Source organism: Copidosoma floridanum, unplaced genomic scaffold (assembly GCF_036245765.1).
Source record: "Copidosoma floridanum isolate Cflo_tuat_1 unplaced genomic scaffold, Cflo_Japanese_pri ptg000006l, whole genome shotgun sequence".
Classification (NCBI taxonomy): domain Eukaryota; kingdom Metazoa; phylum Arthropoda; class Insecta; order Hymenoptera; family Encyrtidae; genus Copidosoma; species Copidosoma floridanum.
The window spans coordinates 24,013,132-24,038,520 of NW_028321883.1; the positions used below are offsets into that span (position 1 = coordinate 24,013,132).

General features: G+C 46.1%; 5 protein-coding genes across 7 annotated transcripts in view; 1 reads left to right on the top strand and 4 right to left on the bottom strand.

Annotated features, from left to right (window-relative positions):
• The window catches only part of LOC106640238 (uncharacterized), an 8,081-nt gene extending 6,531 nt beyond the window's left edge, over positions 1-1,550 (bottom strand). Inside the window, exon 1 of the mRNA XM_014354194.2 lies at positions 1,037-1,550. Coding sequence (XP_014209680.2) covers positions 1,037-1,234 — 198 coding nt within the window. The 5' untranslated portion in view covers positions 1,235-1,550. The remainder of the gene's footprint in view (positions 1-1,036) is intronic.
• Positions 1,551-3,408: 1,858 nt separating this feature from the next.
• On the bottom strand, positions 3,409-4,737 carry LOC106640239 (transmembrane protein 208). Its single transcript, XM_014354195.2, has 5 exons — positions 4,604-4,737; positions 4,107-4,265; positions 3,903-4,039; positions 3,750-3,834; positions 3,409-3,669 (listed from the first exon to the last, which is right to left on the bottom strand). Exons 1-5 carry the CDS (start codon positions 4,607-4,609, stop codon positions 3,523-3,525), a joined length of 534 nt encoding a protein of 177 aa, XP_014209681.1. The 5' UTR covers positions 4,610-4,737; the 3' UTR covers positions 3,409-3,522.
• A 377-nt stretch (positions 4,738-5,114) lies between these two features.
• Positions 5,115-6,430, top strand: LOC106640297 (solute carrier family 66 member 3). Of its 2 annotated transcripts, none has more exons than XM_014354280.2 (5): positions 5,115-5,326; positions 5,408-5,670; positions 5,735-5,957; positions 6,034-6,154; positions 6,224-6,430. In XM_014354280.2, exons 2-5 carry the CDS (start codon positions 5,513-5,515, stop codon positions 6,355-6,357), a joined length of 636 nt encoding a protein of 211 aa, XP_014209766.1. In that variant the 5' UTR covers positions 5,115-5,326; positions 5,408-5,512; the 3' UTR covers positions 6,358-6,430. The 2 variants fall into 2 exon arrangements, with proteins under 2 accessions (XP_014209766.1, XP_014209767.1); XM_014354281.2 differs by having other exon boundaries at positions 5,225-5,242; positions 5,483-5,670.
• A 28-nt stretch (positions 6,431-6,458) lies between these two features.
• Positions 6,459-22,191, bottom strand: LanA (laminin subunit alpha). Its single transcript, XM_014354278.2, has 30 exons — positions 21,616-22,191; positions 20,527-20,673; positions 19,162-19,569; positions 18,870-19,083; positions 18,586-18,795; positions 18,229-18,501; positions 17,957-18,094; positions 17,573-17,845; positions 17,198-17,497; positions 16,965-17,123; positions 15,951-16,882; positions 15,325-15,871; positions 13,861-15,232; positions 12,840-13,780; positions 12,530-12,756; positions 11,683-12,442; positions 11,316-11,608; positions 11,053-11,243; positions 10,438-10,981; positions 10,227-10,357; positions 9,579-10,127; positions 9,206-9,497; positions 8,597-9,128; positions 8,428-8,505; positions 8,100-8,345; positions 7,844-8,010; positions 7,505-7,747; positions 7,261-7,420; positions 6,952-7,179; positions 6,459-6,866 (listed from the first exon to the last, which is right to left on the bottom strand). Exons 1-30 carry the CDS (start codon positions 21,847-21,849, stop codon positions 6,589-6,591), a joined length of 11,067 nt encoding a protein of 3,688 aa, XP_014209764.2. The 5' UTR covers positions 21,850-22,191; the 3' UTR covers positions 6,459-6,588.
• A 922-nt stretch (positions 22,192-23,113) lies between these two features.
• Positions 23,114-25,141, bottom strand: elgi (E3 ubiquitin-protein ligase NRDP1 elgi). Of its 2 annotated transcripts, none has more exons than XM_014354265.3 (4): positions 24,787-25,141; positions 24,161-24,433; positions 23,490-24,077; positions 23,114-23,411 (listed from the first exon to the last, which is right to left on the bottom strand). In XM_014354265.3, exons 2-4 carry the CDS (start codon positions 24,248-24,250, stop codon positions 23,142-23,144), a joined length of 948 nt encoding a protein of 315 aa, XP_014209751.1. In that variant the 5' UTR covers positions 24,251-24,433; positions 24,787-25,141; the 3' UTR covers positions 23,114-23,141. The 2 variants fall into 2 exon arrangements, with proteins under 2 accessions (XP_014209751.1, XP_089454516.1); XM_089598390.1 differs by lacking the exon at positions 24,787-25,141 and adding an exon at positions 24,547-24,693.
• Positions 25,142-25,389: the final 248 nt, after the last annotated feature.

The window sequence follows — 25,389 nt, forward strand, 5'->3', positions numbered from 1 at the left end:
AATGAATGATCCATAAGGTGCGTATGAAAAAGAGAACAAAAAAAAGTAGCTACAATTCATAAGTATATACAGCTGATGTATATGAGTGCTGACATCGCGCGTTTTTCGCGAAAGCCGCGGTGTTGTCCCTCTCCTATATATATATATATATATACCTTCGCCCCGCGCGCACGTCTTGATCCACGGTATATATATATATACTTACTTATAAAATACTCCTCCTCTTTTGTGCGTATATGTTCGCGCGTGTATAATGTTGGTATATAGGTACGTGTACATATACATGTGTGCACTAACATGTCGATGAGACGTTATCGCGCCTAGTTCGCGTTTGTACAAAAGAACAAGATCGCGAGACGCATTTTATCGGATCGTAATTGTTGCGCCATCATTTTTGCGCATCATGTTTAAAAAGCTTCAAGATTCATGAGCTACGAATCGCGTACCTGATGTACAAGGGGTTTATCCTTGTTTTCTCTTTGGTGTATGATACTCGTGTCGTCAGTTTTTTTATTTTTTTTATTTTTTTTTACATCAAGGGGGTTTTTGAGCTATGTTTTACACACGTATACAGGTAAAAGAACGCATTTGGCGAAGCGTAAAAAATCAGAGTACATCATAAGTATTATTAAAAGGAGCCAGCGAAAAGAAAAAAGGAGAGAGCGCACATTATGCACGCACGCACGTATATGATTCCCGGGCGCGCGAGAGGGACAGAGGACGCGAGTGAAGAGGAAGGGGCTCTGCAGCGAGGAGGAGGAGGGAGGGGGTGCGAGGGGAGCTGGTTCGCATAACAAAAACAAAGTGTCTGCGCGGGCGCGCGTTGCTCCAAAAATAATCCCGCACGTCGTTCGCGTCCAAAGAGGCCTGTACTTACACACGTATAATATTTACAGTGGCAGGTATACAATACTCATTATTAAGTATATAGCCATAAGCGTGTATATAGAGGGTTGCAAATATACGTATAGTATACGTTTAGGGGGTGGGGGGGGGATGCGTGAATGGAATGATAAAAACAGGGGTATGTATGTACCTTGAAAAGATCACGGAAGTATGTGGAGCAGACCGAGAGGACGATTTTGTGAGCCCTGAGGATCTGGCCCTCCGCTGCAAGAGTCACGTCGACCAAGTGCTCGTTTGTCAGTAGGCTGTAGAGCCCGGCGGACAGGTTGCGCGGGAACGTATTCCACACGAGGGAGAAGTGCTCTCCCCCCGTCGACGTCGACGACATGCCGATATTGAAATATTATTATATTTTTGGCCAATCGGGATGTAATACGATGATTGGACCAAAACACAACAACAACAAACAGACGACAAACTGTCAAAACAACAACAACAACAACAGCAACGTCAAGCGCATTCGCGCACTTTGCAAAAAGACTGTGCGTGTTATACTATCATACAACTGCACCACACGATCGAAAACTCTCGGCAAATGGGTTTTTTTTTTTTCTTTTTTTCTTCTTTTTTTTTTTTATTATGTTACTAAAGTATGTGCAGCCGCCGAGGCTACCTTTGGCCATGCAACTGCGCGCGCGCGTATACGCAATAACGTGCGAGGGCCCCCTTTTGCCGTTTGCTCTCTCACTCTTTATATATTCTGTCTGCTTGTTCTCCGCGCCACCCCCCCTCCCGCCATGTACATGCATGTGTATAATATGTATTTTGTATGCTTTACTTGATGCTTGCTCCACACACCTCCTCCATCCTCCTTCCTTGGTTTTCATGTGCGACGGTCGTCTCTCTTTTTTCCTTCTATATGCAAAATATACATACATTCGAAAGCATATACAGCTGCGAAAGAAGAAAGAGGAGAGTACAATATTATAATACAGCGCTTATATATATACGCGTGTATATCTATGTATGTTATACATGCGCGTACTACGACGCAACGCGTGTGCTTGTTTTCATATTTGCCCCTCTCTGTGCGCTCTCTCTCTTTCCACCTCTTCTGTATTTGTTTTGTTGCTCATGCTGCACACTGCTGCAGCGTACCGAGTAAATTATACCTATAGGTGCACCTAATACGTTACTTTGCATTACATTGCATTACATTACATTACACACGCACACGCTCTGCGGGGATGTCCAGCACAATATACACACATTATAAATGTAACCAATGCCCCACTCTACCTTGCGTACATACGTAATACACACAACTTCTCCTCTCATTTTGATTCCTCCTCCTCCTCCGCTGTATCTCTCGTACCGTTTCATTCAGATGAGCTGTCTCTCAACGACATGCGCTGCTCCTTTTTTTTTTTTCTTCTTCGCGCGTTGTTTTTATCTTCGGTTTTGCTTGCTCTGTTTGTTTATTTATTTTTTGTTTTGCGAGTTCCATCGCCAGCGTATATATAAGCAAACTCACGCGGTACAGTCGTCGATAAGAGGCGATTTCACAAAAGTGCTAGTTCTCAGAGCTTCGTTTTCGGTCAAAACTCTCGATCGGCTTTCAAAATTCACAAAGAACGAGTCATGAAAAATCGATGTTTTCACATCATCTTGCGTAAGCTGTTCAACTGCACATTCCTCAACGTCGAATGTGTGATTAATTTTTTTACTCGCACATTTTGCGTTTTTTTTTTTCTATACCCGACCCCTTTTTTTACAGTAATTACGTAAGTGGTGTTTAGGAAGATAAAAGACAATGATTTTATTGCGAACCGGGTGGTAATTGATTATTCAACAGTTGAATCCAATGTTCGCGTCCGAGTTACATAATAAAGACTTAAAAGCACTAATCTGAGGGAGCAAGAAAAAAAGGTCGCGCTTGTCGTGCAAAAAACGAATAATTACCATTTCAAAAGATTGAAGTGCTACATAAAGTTTGTTATGGTAAATAACTGTATAATGTATAAAACGATGAGCCCTTTTAACGTATAAGTAAGTATATTACCGTTACCCGCCATCAGCCAACCGGGCGGTCGTTCGTTCTCTGTACTTACGTAGGTACATGAAACGCACGCGTGGGAAAAGTTGTTTGTTAACTATATATACATTCTCTCGCTCATAAATGTTAGCGCAAATGTGCGTGAGAGTGCAATGAATGAATTTATCGGAACTTTGCGCGTAATAAACCGCGGCCAGATTTGTCTACTTAAAATATTTGTCATGCTGTTGTAGGGCCATTATTGCTAATAGCGCGAACTATTGCACTTTTTTTTACTCTTCTCGGTATTTATCGAGAAAGTGGTGCATATGAAAATAAATGGATGATTCTGTTTTTTCTTTCTTCAACCAGGTGTAATTACGATAATAGGAGAATTGTGAACTTAACACATTTTAACTAATCGACATGAGAAAGAAAGAATATGATTACGGAAAATGGGCCAGAGAATACCATACTTGAAAAGAAAGTAGATTTTGTATTGGAAATGTATAATTATTTAAACAGTCTTTAATGAAGTATTGCAGCTTTGCATTTAAATAGTAGTCAAGTAAAAAAAGTTTCTGACTAACCATTCTTTTAAAAACCACTTTGCTATAAATTCCATTAGGCAACATTCAAGTTTAATGACTTTTGTACATCGGTCTCGCCATTTTTCTCTCAAGTTTTCTTTGCTTCTTTTCATCTTTTTCCGTGGGCGCAGGTGGTTCAGCGAAAATCCATGGAGATATGATGTTCACCCATAGCATCCACAATGCTCTCAACGGTGCCTGTACATATTTGCAAAAGATAAGCGCTCATAACTTGGTCTATGAATAAATTTATAACATCACAATTATATTATAATTACCAATAGCCACAGAAACCAGAAATAATTTGAGATCAGCGAGAGAACCAGTACTCCAGATGTGAGGATGATCAAATCCTTCACGTGTCTAGAATGTTATAAATAACGATACAGTTTCTGCATAGTTTAAATCGTTTGAAATGACTAAAAACATACTCTGCTATTCCTCCTTCCATATTTAAGTCAACCCCAGAGTCTAATAGTTGTCCAGATTCCATGTACTTTGCTCTTGCCATGTATGACATGAATTGATAACTTGCAGTAAAAACCATACCAGCAAGTGACGTCAACAACTGTAAAATGTAAATACATTTAAGAAAATTCAAATTAAAGAGAAAGTTAATGTACTTAAAAACTTACTGTAGTTTTCGTTGTGAATTCAAATAAAATACTCATGATCACAAGATATGTCACAAATGCTCCAAAAATCATATATCTGTAAAATTGGAGTGTCGATGCATTTTCCTCGACAATCTGTTTTGCTCCTCTAGTAGCTTGTTTACTGCTTTTTGTAGGGGGCTGCAATTATTGTACAAAATACTAATTTACAATTACTTACACAGTAGTGAAATATTATTTCCTCCAAAGTAAAATAGTGTCCTTTAATACAATAATCAAAAAAGATGCTTTCATTTAAAATTCCATTACACAGCAATTTTTTTTTTTAATTTATACAATCCATGTACAGGTTAGAAATAATGATATCTAATATTTTAGCATTCATAAAATTAAATTTTCAGCTCGATGTTTTAGTAGGGATTTTTTTTTCCTTTAAATTTGAATCAGCAATTTAAAAGTCAACAGGTTCTCATTACATATGTGTAGTGAAATTTTAATTATTCTCGCCGACGACTTACCGCCATTATTATTTAACAAATCACTTTACAATTCCACTTATGTTCACTAACAAAAAAAAAAATTAGTAAGTATGTTATTTATTAGTAAGAAACAGTCAATATTCAGGTAGTTTAGCTGCCACATGGCCCGCAAGAGTCAGCTGAGTGGAAGAAAAAGTGGGGATGCAGTGTTCCGAAACGACGTCTTTTGCTAAGCACACTTCAAATTTTAATAAGTCCTGGAACACTTTGTACAGGGCTAATAATGCATATGAACATTTTGACACAAATTTACAGTACCTATTCTTTATTTTGACAAGTGCACAAAATGTAAAAAGTGTATACATACAAGTCATATATATATACTCATTAGCTCAAAAAGTTAAAAACTATAGCAGACAAGACATATAGGTAGTATTTTAGTTTGTGCACGAGCGTCTGCTCGATAGTGTAAATAAAAAGCAGTGCAGATTCACAGATGATGAAAGAGAGAGATGATTATGTATACTTATCTGTTGTGATGAAGGACATTTTAAAGAATAAGTTAAATTTCTACTAATACAATTTTCAAGTCGATGATGCAGTGACAGTTAAGAAAATATATATGTCAAACATGCTGAAGTTTAAGAAGCCCTGCTGCTGCTGTCACTGAGATTATAGGTATTTAATTACTTTTTGGAAGTTCACGGTCTTACAAGCACCGCTTAAAATGTTTACGTGACGACTTTTGCACTGTACATATAGGTAAACAAATTTTTCCAAAAAATTGGTAATTTACGACTAGTTCATAAGAAGGTCAAAATTGAATTCTTATTGATTTTTCAGTACGTCAATTGGTGTATTTATATAATTTTTTGATTGGCTGGCTGTCAACCATATAGTTTTTAAGATTTGTTATAGGAGAATCATTGTACTCATTCCACGAAAAATATGTCGTGGAAGTATTTTTTACACTATCTGTCTGATGGTCTAAGCCTCATTACTATTGGCATGTGCTTAGTATTAAAAGTTCCTCAAATAAAGAGATTACTCAACACTAAGTCCGCAGTGGGAATATCTCTTTTGAGTCTGTCTCTAGAGTTGACAAGGTATGTACTTTTGTGAAAGAAATGATGAAAAATATCACCACCTAACATTCGATTTTTATTGCAGTTATAGTATTGTGACATGTTATAATTATACAAATAATTACTCTTTGTTGTCTTACATGGAATATCCAATTATTCTTATACAAGAGTATTTTTTAATATATTTAGTGCTCAAGTACCTGAATTTGATAAACAATCAAATACTCTCTGTTGTGACACTTTACGTTTTGGTTTGTGCAGGCTTCTTGACACAAATTATACCAAAGACATTTTTAACTCTTTTAGTGGTGAGTCATTAAAATTTCATTAAAGGTCAAATTTTATACACATTTCTTGATTGCCTGTAATTTTTCATTATTTCAGCCATTCTGTACACCAGTATCTGCATCTAGTAAAGTAGCTCAATTGTTGACTATTCTTAGAGCAAAAAATGCAGATGCAGTCTCACCAATGACGTGGTTCATATCAGCATTTACCAATCTCAGTGGGTTTATTTCTTAACTAATTTATAGTGAAGTAATTTTGTATTATTTACAAATGACTGATTTTGCAGCAAGAATATTCACAGTCTACATGGACTCTGCTGATATATTAATCCTGGGAAATTTTATTGTTTCAACCACCTTGAGTTCTTCAATAATGTTTTCAGCTATGTACTACAAGAGAAAGCTTAAGAAAATTGAATAAGCGGTATTTTTTGTTATGTCTGAGATTAATTGTTAACTTATTTTGTGCCATTTTTTATTGTTAAGGAAGGAAAACCTTTGAGGTATTTTTAATTTTTTTTTTTTTATTGATAAATATTTTCTTACCACTTTGGTATTACATAACTGTTATCTAAGAGTTTCTTTGGACAATACAATGAAAGTTGTAAAAATATAAACTTTAATTTACAAAAGAGTTTTTTCTGTAGATTTCTTAAATAGTTGGACACACATCCGCAACTACTTGCCCATGAGTTTTTGCGGGATCTAACGGATACGCGCGATCTCTAATGACGATGTTATTGATGCATCCAACGTACTGAGTTTTCGAAACGCTACCTTTCAAATTTTTTCCAGATTCCAAGTGTGGATGCCCACCAATGTAAATTGAATTAGTTTTTGTGATTACGCTTCCTATATTTTTATTGCCGATTCCTGGGGAAGCAGCTTTGTGGTCCACGGATAAGACGACAGCGTTCTTTTGTCTTACAGCTGGAAAAAAAAATTGCACAAAATTCAATCGCAAAATTTACAAAATGGCTCGTCAAGTTGGTTTTAAAGGCTTATGTAATCTTACCTCGAATGTTGTGCCAATTGCCGTCACATAGATAGTTGGGGCTCACTGCGTCGAACGTAGTTTCAATCTGTCCTCTGTTGGCTTTCACCAAAAACTTAACCGAGCCGTTGACCATTTCTAACACGACGTAATCGCTCTTTCCATGGATCGAGAGTAAAAGTCCTGACGACGATCTCGGCTTGATGTCCATTTGGATATCCATTTGTTTTCCAACATTAAAGTGATCTTCTGGAAATAAATTTTTTCTCCTTCAATATAGATATATTTGACGAATAACCCGTAACGATTTGAAACAAGAAAAATACTCACCCGCCACGAAATAATTGCTGCCGTTTCCTGGATAGAAGAACATACCAGGCTCCACTCTCTTGGAGCAAGGAACAACGCCATTTTGTTTGACAGGTTCCTTTATGTGCTGTCCATTCAGCATAAAGTTACGAATACATCCGCTAAACGTCTTATTTGTATCCTATCGAGTGAAAATAAAAATAAAAAATGTTAAATTTTTCAGGTAAAACAATCCTTTTGGAATATTAAGCTCCGATGAACTCACGATTCTCTCGATAACGCTGTTAGATATGATTGGATCGACGCCACCAACGAAGAAGGGCGGTTGCACGTTGATGGTCTCGCCCTCGCCCTCAGACTTTTCATGGATCGCCGGCTCGTCGTCGACCACAAGTTCGCCCTGGGAGCCGATTCGCTTGAAGTAAACCGTGTGCCATTGGTGGTCGTTGATTTTCTTCTCGCTACGAAGCAAAGCGGGACCCGTGCCGCAGTCGAACGCATAGTGAACCTGAGAGAGTCCAGAGACCAAAGAATTGTAAACGGATAATTCTACTGTGAAAGGTAATTTCGTTTGTTTTTCGTTAAAATGCCTTTTCTAGCTTACCAAACTGTCCTTTATAAACAAGGCGATCAAATCGCTTCCGGTAAAATCGGTACTGTAGAAAATAATGCCTTCGCTGGCTAACGTCTTTATATCGATCTGGAAGTCATACTCGTCCTTGTAACGCCCGTTGAGCGTGTTGTATTCGAATCGGCTGTTCTTTTGCGTGCCTGTTTCATACAATTGAATGACAAATTATTTAGGAAATTCATTTCCAACGTCGCCACTGGTAGAAAAAAGTGAAAAAAACAAAGCGTACCGAATCTCCAAGCGTTTTCGCTGTATTGGTCAGGATCGGTGGCAGGGAAGTAGGGCAGACGGCAGCCATCGATGGTCTCGGGTTCCTTGGACGAAGTTGGCCAGGGCGTAGTCGAGGTGGTGGTTGAGGTGGTAGTCGGTGACTCGGTCGATGCCGCGGACGTATCATCGTAGATCGGCAGCTGACCCTCGATCGCACCTGGTCCCGAGTAGTCTGTATCTCCTCCTTGGCTGAGATCTACAACGTCTTGAAAAGTCATCATTTGCAAGAAATACTTTTGTCACAAAATTTAATTAAGTTTAAATGATGTAAAAAGAAAAAATCTCACTTGTCGTGGACTCGTCGTAGGACGACGGTGCTGGAAGGGGCGGGTACGTCCCTAATGGTGGCTCACGGCCCGGAAAAACTGGGAAAAAAAAAAAAATAATAATTAAATAAAATTAGAAATCGCTTAAAACGCGCCCGACAGATTAATACCGCACATCGGTAAGGCTTACCTTGATCTTGCTTGTTGGGACACTGGGCGAGATGAGCGTAGGGTTTTTCGGTCGAATTAGCGAAGTTTATGATGATTCCGTTGAGGGTCGCGTCTCCAACGCACCCGACGAACGGCTCAAAGTTCAGGCCGTTTCGAGCGCTGTCGGGAACGTTGCCAATGTACAGGGAGCCGTCGTTAATCGGCTGGGGGTAGGGTGCGGAGTCGATGCTCTCCTCCTCGGTGTCGTCGATGTCGAGCCTGAGAGAGGAGTCGTTGTGCGTGGCGGTGATGACGTGCCACTCGTTGTCGTCGAATCTTATGTCCCGCGTGCTCGTCTCGAGTCGCGCACCCTGACTGTCGAGCTCTAGCTGGCCGTTTACCAGTGCCAGGGTACTCATCGGTGTGCCGTCGCCGTTCACCAGGTGGTAGATTATACCGTTGTTCAGTTGAGTCTTAAACTTGAGATTTATCTGCAGTGAGTGGGGCACCGAGACCTGGTCCCATCTCACGTAGCCTGGATGCACGCCGTCGAAGGATACCAGACTGGCAAACTGCAAAAATGTTTTTGCCGATCGAGAGTAAGGATCGTTTTGATTTCTGATTTGAGAAAAATAAGATGAAAACCGACCTTGACGGGACAGCCGCTCACTACACCCGACGCTTGAATGTTCTTCGTTAGATCGGCAGTGGTTTCTTGGAACTGGACTTCGTCTATGCATCCCTCGAAGCCGACCTGCGTGGCTCCCTTGTAGGGATGTGGTATCGACGGTGGATAGCCGCCGAAGTATATGTAGTCCGTGGATACCAGATTTTTCCCTTCACCTTGGGTCTGGTTTTGACTGCCAAAGTCGTCCACCTTCAACGCGCCGATCCTGTCGAGTCGCGACGCGTCGATTTTGTGCCACTTGCCGTCGTTGTAACTTTTTTTTTTTCAAAGAAGCCAATTAGTACCAATTTGCGAATCGTCGTGATGAACTCGTGTTGCTTTTTACTGTACTTACGTGTTGGGTGTCTCAATAGACATGTGCCCGTCTCCCAGGTCGAACTGATAAAGCACGTGCCCGTCCCTCATCTCGATCGAGAGGAAGTGTTTCTTGCCTCCCATGAGGTACATCAGGCCATTGTTCACCCACGTCTTGAACTTGAACTGAACGCGGAACTTTTTAATGTCCGGCGGTATCTGGGAGTTCTTTTTACTAAGAATCACGTAGCCGTCGCGGTCGAACCGGTAGCCGGTCGTCGGATGGAGGTTTATGAGCACGTCGCGCTCGTATGCGGGTTTCCCGTTGTTCTCTCCGTCGACAAAGTTCCAGAAGGACACGGGTACCTCGCCGATCATCAGCTCCTCCATTTCGCCCTCGAACGACGACGATATCACGGCATCCTGGACTTGGAACGACGGCGGGAAGCCACCCACGAAGAGCTTGGACTTTTCTTGGTCGAGGTTGAAGATCGAGTGTGAACCGGGCAACGACTGCTCCACCTCGTACGCCTGGACCTTGCCCTCGCCCACGTCTTCGTTTATTACCAGCTTGATGTTTCTGCCGGTTCTGAAATTTTTCCGAGATAAATTTGAGATTTTTGCCATCACAAGTACGTTCACATATTCGTCGGTATAGAGAACAAAAAAAAAAAAAACTTGAATTCACCTGTCCACGACCAGTTGACGCCAAATATTGTCGGACACGTATTTGGGATTAATTATCCTCTGAGGCCCAGAGCCCAAGTCCAGAGTCAGAACGGGATAGCCTCCTTCGAGCGAAAGCGCCATAAAGTCGTGCTGAAAGTTGTATGAAAAAAATTTAAATAATATTAAACAAGACTCCCTAATCCACTGTAGTGAATATCTCTATGACTCACGGTCTTTGCTCGCGGGATGTTTGTTCTGTTTTCGTTGCCGAGGTACAGGAGGAAGCCATTGGGTTTGGGCGTGCGGAAGTAGAACGAGATTTTCGTCGAGGTGGTCTGCAGAGGCAAGCTCTCCGGGTTCTTTAGCTCGAGGGTAGTGTTGGGGAAGAAGACTAGGCCGACCCTAATTCGGTTCGCCAGGTCTCGGGCGCTCGAGATCTTGTTCTTCAGTTTTTCAATGTTGTCGTAGAGGTTGTTACCCGTGGCGTTGATGGACTGCTGCTTGTCGATCAGGGCCTGTAGTCTGCCGTTGATGTCAGGCAGGATCGAGCCCAGGGAGTCCAGTTGGTGGTTAGCTTGGTGCACGTCGCGAATCGAGTCGGACGTGTCCTTTGACAGCTGCTTTGCTCTCCTCAAGTCCTCGGGTATGCGGTCGACGTTGCCGATTATGTGGTTGTTGATCACGTCGCCGATCGTGTATTCCGCCGTGTCCGCGTCGTTCAAAGATTTCTGAGCTATCAGTCCCGAGGACTGAATTGTCAGAGAATCCAGGGACCTGTAAATTGAAAAAAAAAAAGTTTTCCCACATTGTTTTCGATTTTTTCATTACGAATTTCCACCACTTACTTTTCGATGCGGTCGAGTTTTTGGGTGTTCCTGTCATTTTGATCGGCAATGTCGTGCATGTCCCTGTCCCGCGCCATCTCGAGCTCTGGCTTCAAGTCGCGCTCTGTTCTGGCTACTGCGGCACTAGCCGAGGTCAACAGATCTCTGCTTCGGTCTTCGATACTCTTGCTCCTATCCTTGAGTCCATCGAGCTACAAAAATTTTTCCGATACTGTCTCGACTCGACATTGATCCGATAGTAAAAGTAGTGACGATAATAATACCATGCTTGTCGCATTGGTGGCAGCCTTCGACGCGTCCTCGGCAAATTGGAGGGCATCTCTCATGTTGTTGGCCATGTTCTCGTAGACAGAAGTGGCTCGAACACCCGGCAAATTGCGCGTGTTGGTCAGCAACGACTCGAGCCTGAGCGACTTGGCCTCGAGATCTCGAGAGTAGGCCACAGCTTTGGGGACAATATCCACGACCACGCTCAATATCAACTGATCGTTGTCAGCCAGGGCATCGCTGAGCTTTTGATTCTCCTCCGTCTCCGTACCCACTTTGACGTTGTTTTCTGGAATCGTCAATTTTCCACGTGTAAAAAAAAAAGTAGTTGGAAGGTTCGTCAAATAAATCGTTCACACTCACTCAAGCTGATGAAATTGTACTGCGCCTCGTCGAAGAGGGCGTTCGACTTGTTGTTGAGCTCCTCGCCCCTGGCTAGGTTGTCATTGGCTTGATCCAAGGCGCTCCTAATCGACGCGGGGCTGTTGGCGTCGACGAGCCTCTTGTTCTCAAAGTTGAGCCGCTCGGCGGCATTGGCCCTCTCGTCCGCTTGGAGCGTGAGATTGTACATGTCGTCGATCTGGTTGGAGAGTCTGCGCACCTTGTCGCTGACTCGCTCGGTCTCCTGAACGAGAGCCTTGACCGGCTCGCCGTAGCTCGTCATCTCCGAGACCAGGATGTTGGCTTGGTTCGCCTGGTCGGTCGCTTTGTCGCGATCCTCCTGGAAGGAGACCTGCTTTATCCGATCGAGGATCGACTGGGCTTGCCTCAAGGCGTTGTCGATCTTGGGCCCGTTGCCGAGTTCCGTGTTGGACGCCAGCGCCTGGACCTCGTTAATTATGGCGTTGGCCAGGTTTATCTCCTTCGCCACCTCCGGCTCGAGGTTATTCATGTCCTTGAGATTCTTCTCCGCGTGCTCCTTCCAATTCCTGCCGTCCTCCTCTTGGAATTCGACGCGCCGCTTCAGCACGTACGCCTTGTTGCTCAGCCGTACGATTTCTTGCTTCAGGGGCTCGAAATCTATGCGACGCGGATCGAGCAGCTTCACCTCGGGCTCCAGCTTGCTCAGAGTGTCGTTGATAAAGTCGAGACGCTGGTTCGTAAAGTAGCTGTCGGCGACGTTCTGACGGAAATCACATGTATAATATATCATGTGTACACATCATGCGTGAGTATATTATTGTGGTGTATGTATTGTAATTTCGTGTACCTTGAAGGAACCGGCAACTGGATCGAGAGTTCTCTCGAGCTCGTCGGTGACGTCGAGGAGGTCGTGGGTGCACTTGTCGCAGGGCTGGCAGCCTCGTCTCTCGTCGAGGACGTTGCGCACGGGGCAGTGGTCGCACTTTTCACCCAAGACACCAGGCAGGCACTCGCACTGGCCCGTCACCGGGTCGCACGACGCTCCACGGGAGTAGCCAGTCGTACATCCGCAAGCTGAAACGAATAACCACATAAAGTTCAACAATGCTTGTCGTACAAGGAACGGAGAGATAAAGACAAAAGCATATGACACCGACACGTGCAGCCGTCGGGCCCGTAGTTCCAGTAGCCGGGTTTGCACACGTCGCAAGTCCTGCCGTCGACCCCGGGTTTGCACTTGCAGCTGCCGTCCTCGTCGGCGCACTGGGTGCTCTCCGAGGCCAGGGCGCAGCCACACTGTCGGCAGCCCTGGCAACTCGCGAAGCCGTAGTGGTCCTGGGCGCACCTGTCGCACTTGTCCCCGATGACGTTGGGCCGGCACTGGCACTGGCCGGTGTGGCTGTCGCAGCGCTCCATGCCGCACTGGTCGCAGAAGCAGCTCTTGCAGTCCTTGCGCTCGACCGCGTCGCCGAAGAATCCAGGGGCGCAGAGGTTGCACGCGGCCCCGTAGGTGTTGTTCAGGCAGCGCAGGCACTCCCCGGTCACCGAGTCGCAGCTGTCGATCTCGTTGGTGTTTATGTTGCCCGAGCACTCGCACACCTTGCACACGTCGCCGAGTACGTCGGGCCGGCCGTAGTAGCCCGCGGCGCAAGACTCGCAGCGCGCCCCGTAGTAGCCGGGCTTGCAGTCGCAGCTTATCCTGCTGCCGTCCTCGTTGACCTCGCAGCCGTTGGCAAAGTTGTTGGACGGTATGGGCAGGGGACAGGCGCAGATCAAGCAATCCGAAGGCGTGCCCATCGTCGCGTTACCGTAGTAGCCTTCCTGGCAGAGCTCGCAGTGCTCCCCGGTCGTCCCGTTCTTACAGTCAATGCACACCCCGGTGTTGACGTCGCACGCGTCCGCGTGACCGTTGCACTGGCACTTGACGCAGTAGCCCCCGTAGGGCCCGCTCACGCGGTAATAGCCCTTGGCGCACTCCTCGCACGACAGGCCCCTGTAGTTGGGTGGACACTGGCACTGCTCGACGCTGCTCGCCACCTCGTACCCCTCGTCGCCGTTCTGACGCTCCGTGGCCACGTCGAGGAAGACGTGCGACAAGCTATATGCGCCACGGGAGATACATTACCACACGAATAAATGAATCAATAAGCGATGATTTAAACGGGAATGAAAACTCACGATATGGTCAGGGACGGCTGCCAGTAGGTGGCCCTAATGTAGATACCCCGGAGGTCCCCGAGGACGACCATGATCTGCTCCCGAGTGGCCTTGAGGCCCTGTTTGGTCTCAAAGTTGGCCTCGACCAGCTCCACCGACGCGGGGAATATGGTGTTGGAGGGAGGCTGCTCCTCTCCACGGTACATGAGGAAGTTGTCGGCACCCTGGAGAATGACGTCGGCGCCGGGAACTGCCACGCCAAACAGTCCAGTCGTGTAGTGGATGTTGTAATTCAGCCAGCCGCCGTAGGACACGAGTTTCTTGTTCAAGTAGCTCGCGGGTGCCGATAGATACACGACGCTCGTCTCGTCGATGCCCGAGTCCATGTCGACGACTATGTGCGTCTCGTTGATCTCCTGGGGTATGGCCTTGAGTATCTCCACCGTCTCGTTGCGCTCGCTGACCAGAGCCACGTCCCAGCCGGTCATGTCGACCAGCCGGCTCCTGCGTAGGCTCGACGATTGGCATCGCGTTGTTTTGCCAAAGCAGAAGCACTCGGTGCAGCCCCGCTCGTTGCTTGGCTGGAGGTTGAAGGTGCCCTCCTTGCAGCTGTCGCAGGCCCCGCCCTGGACGTTGGGCTTGCAGTGGCACTCGGCCGTGTCCTGGTCGCAAATGTCCTCGTTGGTGCCGCGCTCGTCGCACTCGCAGCGCGCGCAGTACGGGAACCGGTAGTACCCGGGCTCGCAGCTGTCGCATTGTCGGCCCACGACGTGCGCCTTGCACTGGCACCTGCCCGTGAGCAGGTCGCACTGGAGATTGCCGTCGAGGACCCCGTGGTGCGAGCACTGGCACTCCTCGCAGCCGATTATCGGGTCGTAGCCGTACGTCCCGGGTTCGCAGTGGTCGCAGCGTGCCCCCGTCACGTGGGAGGGGCATATGCAGGCCCCGGTCTCGGGTTCGCAGATGGCGGTGCTCGGGCAGTTGCAGGGCCGACAGTTCGGGAAGCCAAAGTACCCGGTCTTGCAGATGTTGCAGCGCCGGCCGATTATGTTGGCCCTGCAGGGACACTGGCCGCCAAACTCCTCGCACTCGAAGCTCCGTGTGCCCTCGATGTCGCAGCTGCAGGGCAGCGCCCCGTTGTTGTAGTTGGTCGTCAGGGAGAAGACGGAGTCGCGACAGAAGCCGCCGGCCGTCTCGCTGCTGTTTATGTGGAAGTGATTGGTACCGCACTTCGCGATGAACTCCTTCGTCTGGTCGAAGCCGAGCTTCTTCAGGTACTCGTCGCTGTAAAGGTCCGCCGGTATCACCAGGATGTAGTCCACCCAGACTCCCCGGCTGGCGCTTTCCCTCAGGGTTATCGCAAAGTTCTCCACTAGCTGGAAGCGCGTGTTGCCTGACGCGAGGGGGAAGAAAACAGAAGGTATCGTTGTATTTGTTATTTTCTTGCGTACATACAAATATTTTTACGTCAATCGTTGCTCTCACCGTCGAGCTGTCGCACGAGGCTCCGACAGCCGCTGTTGCTCGGGCAGTGGGTCATCGGGACCTTGGCCTCGTAGGATTTGCCGTTGTGCACGAGTACGTCGAGATCGAATTCAGGATAGTCGGGCTGGTAGTATTGCACGACGAAGACGTAGTCGCCGGGATGGGGCACCTTGGCCGGGGTCTCCTTAACGGGATCGTGCTCGCTCAGGTGAACAAACTTGGAGCTGGTGTCGTAGATACCGTCGGGAGTGGGTACCTCGGGGCTCGCTTCGAGTTGAATTCTCTTGGCTTCCGGTGCCTCGGGGAATATGCCCTGGACGCACTTGCCGCTTTTGCGAACACAGACGGATTTCGGCTTGAGGTAATCTATCGACCACTCGTGCGAGGGTATGGCCGAGATGGACTTGATCGCCACATTGGTGCTTGGGTCTCCGTTGAGCGCCACAGTCACCTCGTTGTCGGGGAAGTATATGACCGCGACCTCACCCCTAGTCCCTATGACCACTTGGCGACAGATGCTCGTGTACTTGCAGGGATGAAGAGTGGCCTGAAAACGTTTTGAGCATTTGCTTTTTAGCACCATGGAAGGACGAGAGGTACAAAAGTAACTAAAGAAGCTGCGCTACCTTGCCCCTGTCCATCGTGTTGGTCTCGACAAAGACGGTCGCAGTGCGGGCATCGACGTTAAAGGGTGTGACGTACGAGATGACCAGAACGTGAGGTCCAGGCTTGGCGACCGCGAACTCAAAGTTGATCCTCCTCTGCGCGTCGTTGAGGAGCGGGAGCTTGTGGCTTTCGTCCATCTCGAAGAGCGTCTCCTCCTCGCTGAGGTACTCGGTCGGCGGGCTCCGGGCGTTGTTTTCCTCGAGATAGCCTCCCGCCCCGGTGACGGAGTCGAAGGGGGACAGGTTCGGGTAGGCAAAGTGCCGGCAGAGCCCTTGATAGCCAATCTCGCAGGGTAGACTGACCTCGTGGGTGAGGATCGAGGCCTCGTAGTACTCGGATGGCAGCAGGACGAAATAGTCGAGGAAGAGGCTTTTCTCGATGGCGAGCGTGACGCTCCAGTGGCCGGGGTTCATGACCATGACGGAGGGCAGGTTGCCCTGGGCACCGGCCACTGTGACAAACGAGGGCCGTCCATTTGGCTTGAACTGGACCTTGAAGTGCTGCTCGACCTCGGTGTGGCTGTCTGGGGTTATCGTGACGGACCCGAGGATCGGCTCGCTGTTGGGATTCACGTAGCGCAGGACCATACGGTAGAGCGATGACTTGGGGATCTCGATCTCATGGATGATCTTGTTCTGCAGGGCCGAGAAGACGGCGTAGCCCTTCCAGCTGTACTCGGGGAAGAGATCCTCGTCGAATCCGTAGCGCACCGACCGGTTGCTCGGCGTCCGGCCGTCCTCGGCCTCGTATTGGAATTGGTGGAGGGTCGGGAAGTAGTGGGCGCGCATCGGCTTGTCGCACTTTTGGCCCGCTACGCGGCTCCGGCAATGGCACTGGCCGGTTTCTTTGTGGCACGTGGGGCTGAGCGAACCACCAATGTCACAAGCGCATTCTGCACAAAATCGATCATCGAGTATTTACGTTCTGCCATCACGAGCGAGAGATCGGTAAGAGAAAACAGGTAAGAAACTCACGCGAACAGCCAAAGAGATTGCTCTCCTGGAGATCGTAGGCTCCATCCGCGCAGACCGAGCAGTTTCTACCGCTGACGGATGGCTTGCACGTGCACTGGCCCGTTTTGCCGTCGCACTCTCCGATGCTGCCGATCACGCCAGGGATATTGCAATTGCAATCTGTGAAGCGTACACAATGTTACAAAAAAAAAAAAAAAAATGATCAAACGTATGCATAACGATATAATAGTCACCCTCGCAGCCATCGGGATTGTAAGCCTGTAGGTTCCAGTAGAGCGGCTTGCATTGGTTGCAAATTCTGCCCTCGACGCGTTCCTTGCACTGGCACAGCTCACCGGCGGGCAAGCTACCGCAGCCCTGGAAGGTACCGGCGATGCCGGCCGGGTCGCAGTTGCAGCCCTCGCAGAAGGGAAAGTTGTAGAAATTGGGCTTGCACTGGTCGCAACGGTTGCCGTCAAAGTTCTCGCGGCATTGGCACTTGCCCTCGAGGTCACAAGAGACGCCGATCGAGCCGTGACTGTCGCAGTTGCAGCCTACACGTAAACGAGAAAAAGTGCAACGTAAGAAAAATCGCCATCAGCTCGGTTTGACGTAAAGTTCACACTAACTTGTGCACTCAGGATAGTTGTAGTAGCCCGGAGCGCACTGGTTGCAAGTTCTGCCAACGTAGTTGGAGAGACAGGAGCATTTGCCGCTGGAGTCGCAACTGACGGAGGTCGAGCCGTTCCTGTTGCAGTTGCAGGGCTCGCAGTTCGGGAAGCCAAAGTAGCCGGTAACGCACTGGTCGCAGCGCGGACCGCCGTAGCCCTCCTTGCACAGGCACTGACCGTTTGTCTTGTCGCAGACCCCGGCCTCCGTGCCCAGGATGTCGCACTCGCAATCTATGAATATTTTTTTATGTTTATATAACTACCAACTACGTAGGTGTTTCAACTAGTTGTTTAATCATTTTCTTTGTTTTTTTTTTTTTTTTTTTTTTTTAGGTGACTCACACGTGCACTGGGGGAAGTTGTAGTATCCATCCGCGCAGGCGTCGCAGCTACGTCCTCCATAGTTCTGACGACAGGTGCAGTTTCCGGACTCAACGTCGCAAACGTTGTTCAGCGAGCCGATCGTGTTGCACTCGCAAGCTGGATGTCCGTAGTTTATTCACGAAAAAAAAAAAACAAATAAAATAAGAGGAAGGGCTTTCAATTGTTGAACCAAACCACCATTGTATATAGAGGCAACGCGAGCGAAATCAAGAGGATAAACGGTCGCTTACGCAAACAGTTCGGAAAGTCGTAGTATTCCTCGGCGCAGATGTCGCAGTAGTGGCCGGCGTAGTTCTCCTTGCAGGGGCACTGGCCCTCCGTGGCTTCGCAATGGTAACCGTCGGTGCCGTTGAGGTGGCACTCGCACCGCCGGCAATCGGGATAGCCAAAGTAGCCGTAGCTACAGGAGTCGCAGTTCGGAGCCGAGTATTCTGGCCGACACTCGCACTGGCCGGTCGAGTCGTAGCAATTACCGGTCGAGTAGAAATGATCGCACTTGCACGCTGGAAACGAGACAACCCATGGAGATATTTATATACATGTATACACATCTATTATTGTTGCCAACAGGTTTGAAATCAACTCACGCTGACAAACGTCCGTGGCGTTGAGGGGCTTGTTGCTCGGCCTGTAGAATTTCGGCTTGCAGCGGTTGCAGTTGATGCCCTCGGTGTTGTGCCGGCAATTTTGACAAACGCCACCGCCCTCGTAGTTGCCGTGAATGTCGAGCGACATGTGTTTCTCGTCTATTTCCGCGTCGTAAGTGCACTCCTCGGTGTGGCCGAAACAGTTGCAAGCTGTCGCGACGATAAATAGGCGTTTATTCGCTTTGCTTTGATTTTATTTTAACGAAAAAAGAAACCGGGCTTACGCTCGCAGACGAATTTTTTCGAGTTTGTCGATTGCCGCCACTTTTTTTGCTCGAAGCCCTTGCAGCAGGTGTCGCACTGATGGCCGCACGTGTTGTGGTGGCATCGGCAAAACAGCTTCTTCGGGTGATCCGGGTCCAACGAGTCGCACGAATCGGCGTGGCCGTTGCAGAAGCAGCGCCCTCCGATACTTATGTCTTTGATCGAGTAAAAGTACTAGCGAACAAACGCCGTTTAAACGTCAGTTTTTTTTTTTTCTATATATGAAAAAAAAAAAAAAAAAAAAAATCTTACTCGTCGAGTGACGGTGGGATCTTGCCGCCTGACGGACATCAAGTGCCCGAGCAAATTCTTGGTCTTGAGAAAGCGGAACCTCACGTTCGTGGCTCTCGTCCACTCCTGGAGGACCGTCGAGTTGAAGTAGTGCTTGGCCGAGGGTCGATTGTTTAGGATGGAAATCGGTATTTCGCCACCCTCGAGCGGCACGATCTTCGAGTACTCGGTCGTACAGATGACCGAGTCGTCGCGGGTGATGGGCGTGTGGCTGTCGATGCCAAAGTAAGTCATGCAATCGCTGTCCGAGTCGGAAAAGTACTGCCAGGGTGACCAAGTCTTGCCGTCGTCTTTGGACTTCTCGAGCACCCAGAGCCCAGGACGTGGCGAGTTGCCCATGCGCACGTACACGTACGCCACGTGAAATTCCTTTGGGAGTTAACGGACCATGCATTTTATTAGCATCTACTTAATACTCGCTAATCATCGGCAGTGCTCATATCGCCATGGCTCTTTTTGCCAATGTACGATAGATCGCTAAAATTCATCTACTCTTCTCTTCCATCGATCGATATATTTTCAAGTATTTTTACCTAAACATTTGTTTTGTTTGCTCATTTTCAAAAACATATCCACCCCGTAAAGCATAGAGCTTCGAAAAATCGATGGTCCGCGCGTTTCAAACGTCTCCCGTATTCTCGGGAGTTTTAAAATAGACGCCCACAAGCTGCTACGTGTTTGCGCTCCAAGTCGATTTCCCCGTCAATGGGTGTACGAGAGACCTAAAACGCTGCTGTTAGCGAGCCATGCAGGAGCACAAAGCGGCTCTCTCCGAATAGTATATGAAAAGCGCGCAGAGCAGCCGAAAAAAGGGCCAATGAGAGGCCGATGTATATGTTTGGGCACCAGATGTGTGCAGCCCGCAGCTTCGAGAAACTCATCATGGAGATTTGTTTTTTTTTTTTTTTTTTTTTTTTTGTTTCTCCATCGAGCATCCGCGTCGTCATTTATTTCAAAGACGCAATTGAATGGAAGTGTTTTCCAGTGATACACGTATGGGTGTGGAAACGACAAAAAGAGCTTATAAATATATACGTGGCGTCTGTATCCGTAATACTCCACTTTATTGGAGATAGGAGAGGAGTTCCTCGATAGAGACGAGGCTGTTATTTCAAACGAGTCCGATAACGGAGGGGCGGTGGGGTTGAACGGACTATCGCGGTTCGCATCCGTCCGAGTGAGATAAGATGCGTCGCTTCGGACGGAAATCATCGCCCTGCACGGAACTCGTCGACTGATAAATACATCGTTTCCCAGAAAACCATGGATTTTTATCATGTATACGGCACTGGATTTTCCAATTGGAAAAAGCATGTAACAACTCACCTGTCCCAAATTAATGGTGAGGTTGACCTCCTCGTACTTTTTGCCCCTAGAAAGCGGTGGTGATTGCCACCACGTTTCCATACCGTCGACGGCATACTCGGGAGGATGTCTCTTGTCGGGTTCGTTAGGGTCGCAGTAGTCGCATTGCTGAAATTAAATAACAAGCTCATAATCATCTCTGTCCCGATGCTCGAGTTTTTTTTTATCTGCCCAAAATTTCTGAAAACGTCGCGTCGGGAGGGAATAAAAAAAAAAAAAAACGGGGCCACGATTATCGGGAGGTCAATTCTAGGGTTCGCGTTATTTATCTCTTATCGTTTTCTCTCTTTGATCGTCGGGGCCTCTCGACGAAACCCCGCTCGTTTAACGCTTTAGACGCAAGCGAGGGCTCTTGTTTCCATACGCGTGTCAAGTATCGCCGACTCGGCTGGGAAGCAATAATTTTATGTGGACTCGACGCGATAAAAATACGTATTACGCGAGTCGGGGCATTCCGCGTTAAACGACGTCTCTGTGCCCGCAATCGGACAACCAATGCCTGTATACTTAATACGCAATGACGAAATGTGTTATGTGCTTCGTATCATCTCTTGTCGATTTATCTGCCTCTTTTCATCGTTAAACTTATTTTTCAATTTCATATCTTTCAACGCGTGCCCTTACAACTGTGCCTTATCTAAAAAAACACTGGACCGGAAAAATCGCCCAAACACGATAGTTTAATCAACTTACAAAAGTCCTACTCGGTGATCTGAATGCGCGTCGCGCGAAGCAAAATAAAAATTATGATGTTGAAAAAAAAAGGAAAAAAAAGAATTAGCTATTTTTCATCGTTCGCCCTCCAACGTCTCCTACGACTCTCCAGTTGATGTTTCCCCTAATAGAACACAATATAAACTTGGCACAACTCCATGGATCCGCGCGTGTTGCTTCGCCCGAAAATCCCCACAGCTATGGCAGACCCCCTCGAACCACGGGCATAACAGAGAGGGGAAAAAATGAAAAAAAGAAAAAAAAATCGACAGCTACGAAGAGAGACAGAGAAATATCGAATGTGTGTACGGGGAACGGTATATAAAAACAACGAACCTGTCCCTGGATGATGTTCTGATTGATGTTGGCATCCTGGTCCGAGTTGGCGCCGACCAATTGGCAGTAGAGCTCTGGACCGGGAGTGTCGACGCCGCAGGTCGCTGTGGCTATGATCTCCTTGCCCTCGGCCAAGTTGAAGTACGGCGGGGTCAAGATCTCGGCGCGGCTCCCCGACAACACCAGCCCCGCGACACATGTCAAGAGGAGGAGGCGAGCCACCCTCGGCTCCATCTCTCTCTCTCTCTGCCTCTCAGCGACGCCTAGTTGCGATCATCAAACCCCAATCGGCCCCAACCCTCCAGGTTTTACTTGCTTCTACGTACAACTTGTACTATATTATTATACCTATGAGCCTCTTTTTTACTTTTCTTTTTTTTTTTTTTTTTTTTTTTTGGGTGAGCTGATGGTGGCGTTTAGCCGGGGACCGGGCGAGATCGCCTACTCTTGTTGCACTTGTGTGTTTCACTCAGCTTCCTCCCCGGCTTCTCGTGCCGGACTGAGGGAAGAGCGAGTCTTTGGAGAACACGCACAATGTATTACGCTCCTACCTCGCGGTGGTGGCCCGCACGCGTGTGTTCTTTCTCTTTCGCTCCCTTCTTCGGAAGAACGAGAGAATATACTTACCGGAGGAGGAGGATGCGGAGGAGGAGAGGAAAATGAAGAGAAAAAAAAAAGGGGAGTCGGCTTTGCTCTCTTTCATTTCTCGGATGATGCTGGACTCACATGACTCTCTCTGTGTGCGCTTCCTCTCCCTTCTTCGACTATTCGTTTCTCCCGGGGTCCACGGCTCGAATATAATACGTAAATACGTATACAAAGGGCCAAAGTCCCACGACGACCACATGAACCTTTTTTTCCTCTCGATCGCTCCTACCCTGTGTTATTTGTGTGAGTATGTTAAAATCGGTAGCTGCGACGATTGTCATTTTACGCGTGGGCATCGTTAACCATTTTTTTTTCTTTTTCTTTGGTGGGACATGTGTGGAATTAATAAATTCCAGATTTCATAACTTTTAACGTTTTTTTTTATTACCTTAAATGTTTAAACGCAAAAGATTATATGTGTAACCTCGTTGGATTTTAGGCATCACTTGAGTATTGATATACATATTTACGTATAAATAACATTAATCACTTGATTTAACAAGTAAATTATCACATTTTTCATTACATTAAGATTAATGATAACAGAAGATGAACCTTCATTTAGTCCTTTTGAATGGTCGTTTAGTACAAATCATTAAAAAGTCACTAACACCTTCTTACTTTTCCAAAAATATTCATAAAAAAATTAAAATAAAAACTAGAATTACAAAAAATACTCAAATCCATCAAGTTAAATAATGCTTCCACAATCTTACAGTTACATTTAATACAATAGGCATTCGTGGTAATTGATAAAAATTGTCAGTATTTTATCTCGGCGTGTTTAGCTTTTTTTTTTTTTTATTTTTTATTTTTTATTTTTTTTTTATTTTTTTTTTTTTTAATGAAAAATAGTTTTTTTATATAACTATCGAAAATTACTCCACGCCATGCGCAAATATCATGACGAGTCCTGGTTCAATAGTCATATCCTCGGGCATGTGCTGGTTGTCACAATGCAAAACAATAACAGCCTGTTTACCCGGCACTCTTTTGCACACGTAATTTTCATACTGGCGTCTTGAACTTTGCCTAGTTTCGAGGGAGTTCAAGCCAGTCGGCCATTTTCGCTCATGGCAATTCTCCATTAGGTCATTTATCACGTGTGGAGGACAATTGTACTCTGATAAAGTCCTTTTGATCATTGTCTGAAAATTTATTGATTTCCACAAACATTTCAAGCATCAAAGTGAGTGTGTGATGTGTTAAAATAAACAATGGGTTACCTGTAAAGTGTCATCAGGAGTAGAAATCATTCCACCCCATCTAGTAACTTTAGCTCTTGGTAAAGTGGCAGACCACCTGACCAAATCGTCACGTTCCATTTGATCAGCAATGTCTCGCATCATTGGATTAGATACTCTCATTGCCCTCATAAAATCTTTCAACAAATTTATTTCTCTCTTCTGTTCGTTTAATTGAAACTGATGTTCGCTCATCTCCCTTCTCAAGTCTATCAATTTCTGATGCTGCGATTGCACCAAGTTTCTAAGCTCCCTCACGCAATTGTGATTTTTCATCTCATCTTTAGGAATTATCAAACTACAACCTTGTTCACAGGTGACGGGCCTCTTAGGATTATACTCACACTCTTCAAGATGTGCCATGAGGGCATCTAATTTAATGTCCTGCTGACATCCATCAACAAAGTTGTCACATTTGATACGTAGTCTGGATAATAAGTTTCTCAAAATCCTTGGTGCAGGTACTAATTGAGCTGGTGTAATTGGTGTTCTATCTAATGGACAAGTAGGTTGGCGGCTAATCCATTCGTTCATACATATTTTGCAGAAAGCGTGTTCACAACCAGCCGCCTGAATAAGAGAAAATTTTCTTATATGAAAAACTCAAACAAACTAGATACAAAAAATCTAATTAAAGATAAGCATTTCTATACCTGAACTGGATCCTGCAAGACACCAGAGCAAATAGGACAGATAAGCTCTTCGTCAACAGTACCCTGGAATCTGGTCAAGTCGAAACCCATGTTTCAAATATTGATTGCCCTTTATTTTTCAAGTAACGCTTTCTTTTGTTTTTTATCCTACACCAGTACCGATATTCAATCTCATTAACGTCAGCATGAAAATACATCGTATTGTGGCCGTAAACACTAGATTGCTCGTTTCAACCTCATCGTTGTCATTCTTGCGACACCAGAACTTCAGATCTAAAAGCACGAAAAAGAATTTTTTTTATTGCCTACATCAGAAACCAGAGAGAGAAAAATGAATAAGAACGAGTGCGAGACAGAGATCATAGGAGCAATAAACTTTAACTTGCCTCTCTCATAACCATAATCAAACACATCAAACTAAACAACGAGCATCTTCACAAAGTCTCGTCATATACATATCTTATTCTACATCTGAACTTGAATAAATAAATATATTTGTAGTTTCTGTCATACAAAGTTTTTAAAAAGTTCACATACACACTAAATGTAGGGTTAATGACTGCGCGAACTATATATATATATACAGCATTTCTTCAAAAATATTATGAGAATAAATAGCAATTTACCTTGTATGACACTTCGTCTGCTGGGATCAACTTTTTCAGCTATATATATATGTTGAATGTTTATCACATGCCGGAGCTCTATATCTGTTTCGTTTGCTTGTAAATAGGTAAATTCAGTAACAACACGATTGCACGTCTTATTACAAGTACTTAAATAGCACTCAAATTTTTTTTCTTTCTCTCCCGTGTATGTAACTTCGATTAATCTGATTACGAAAATATTTCACATTTTGTTAAAAAGAACACCAGGCTAGCTTTCTGAGCTATAGCAAGTATGCACGTTTTGCACGTAAATAATTAAATATGGCTACCTGCACGACGTTAACTCATATGGAGCAAGCAATTCTTTTGATAAAGTATAGGCATACTTATTTCAATTTGAGTGTTTGCAGAGCATTGATGGTGCGTGCATGCAGTGGAATCTGACATACCTACCAATGCCCAACAACAGCCCAACAAACGCAGAGACTTCTAATGTCCATCTGAAAGATATCTACAAGCTTTCTTTAAGACATGGGGGGATCTGAATGCGAGGAGGGAGTGGTTTACTTCGTATAGGTACCTAACTTATCTACAGAAGGCTGAAATTATAAGCAGCAGTAA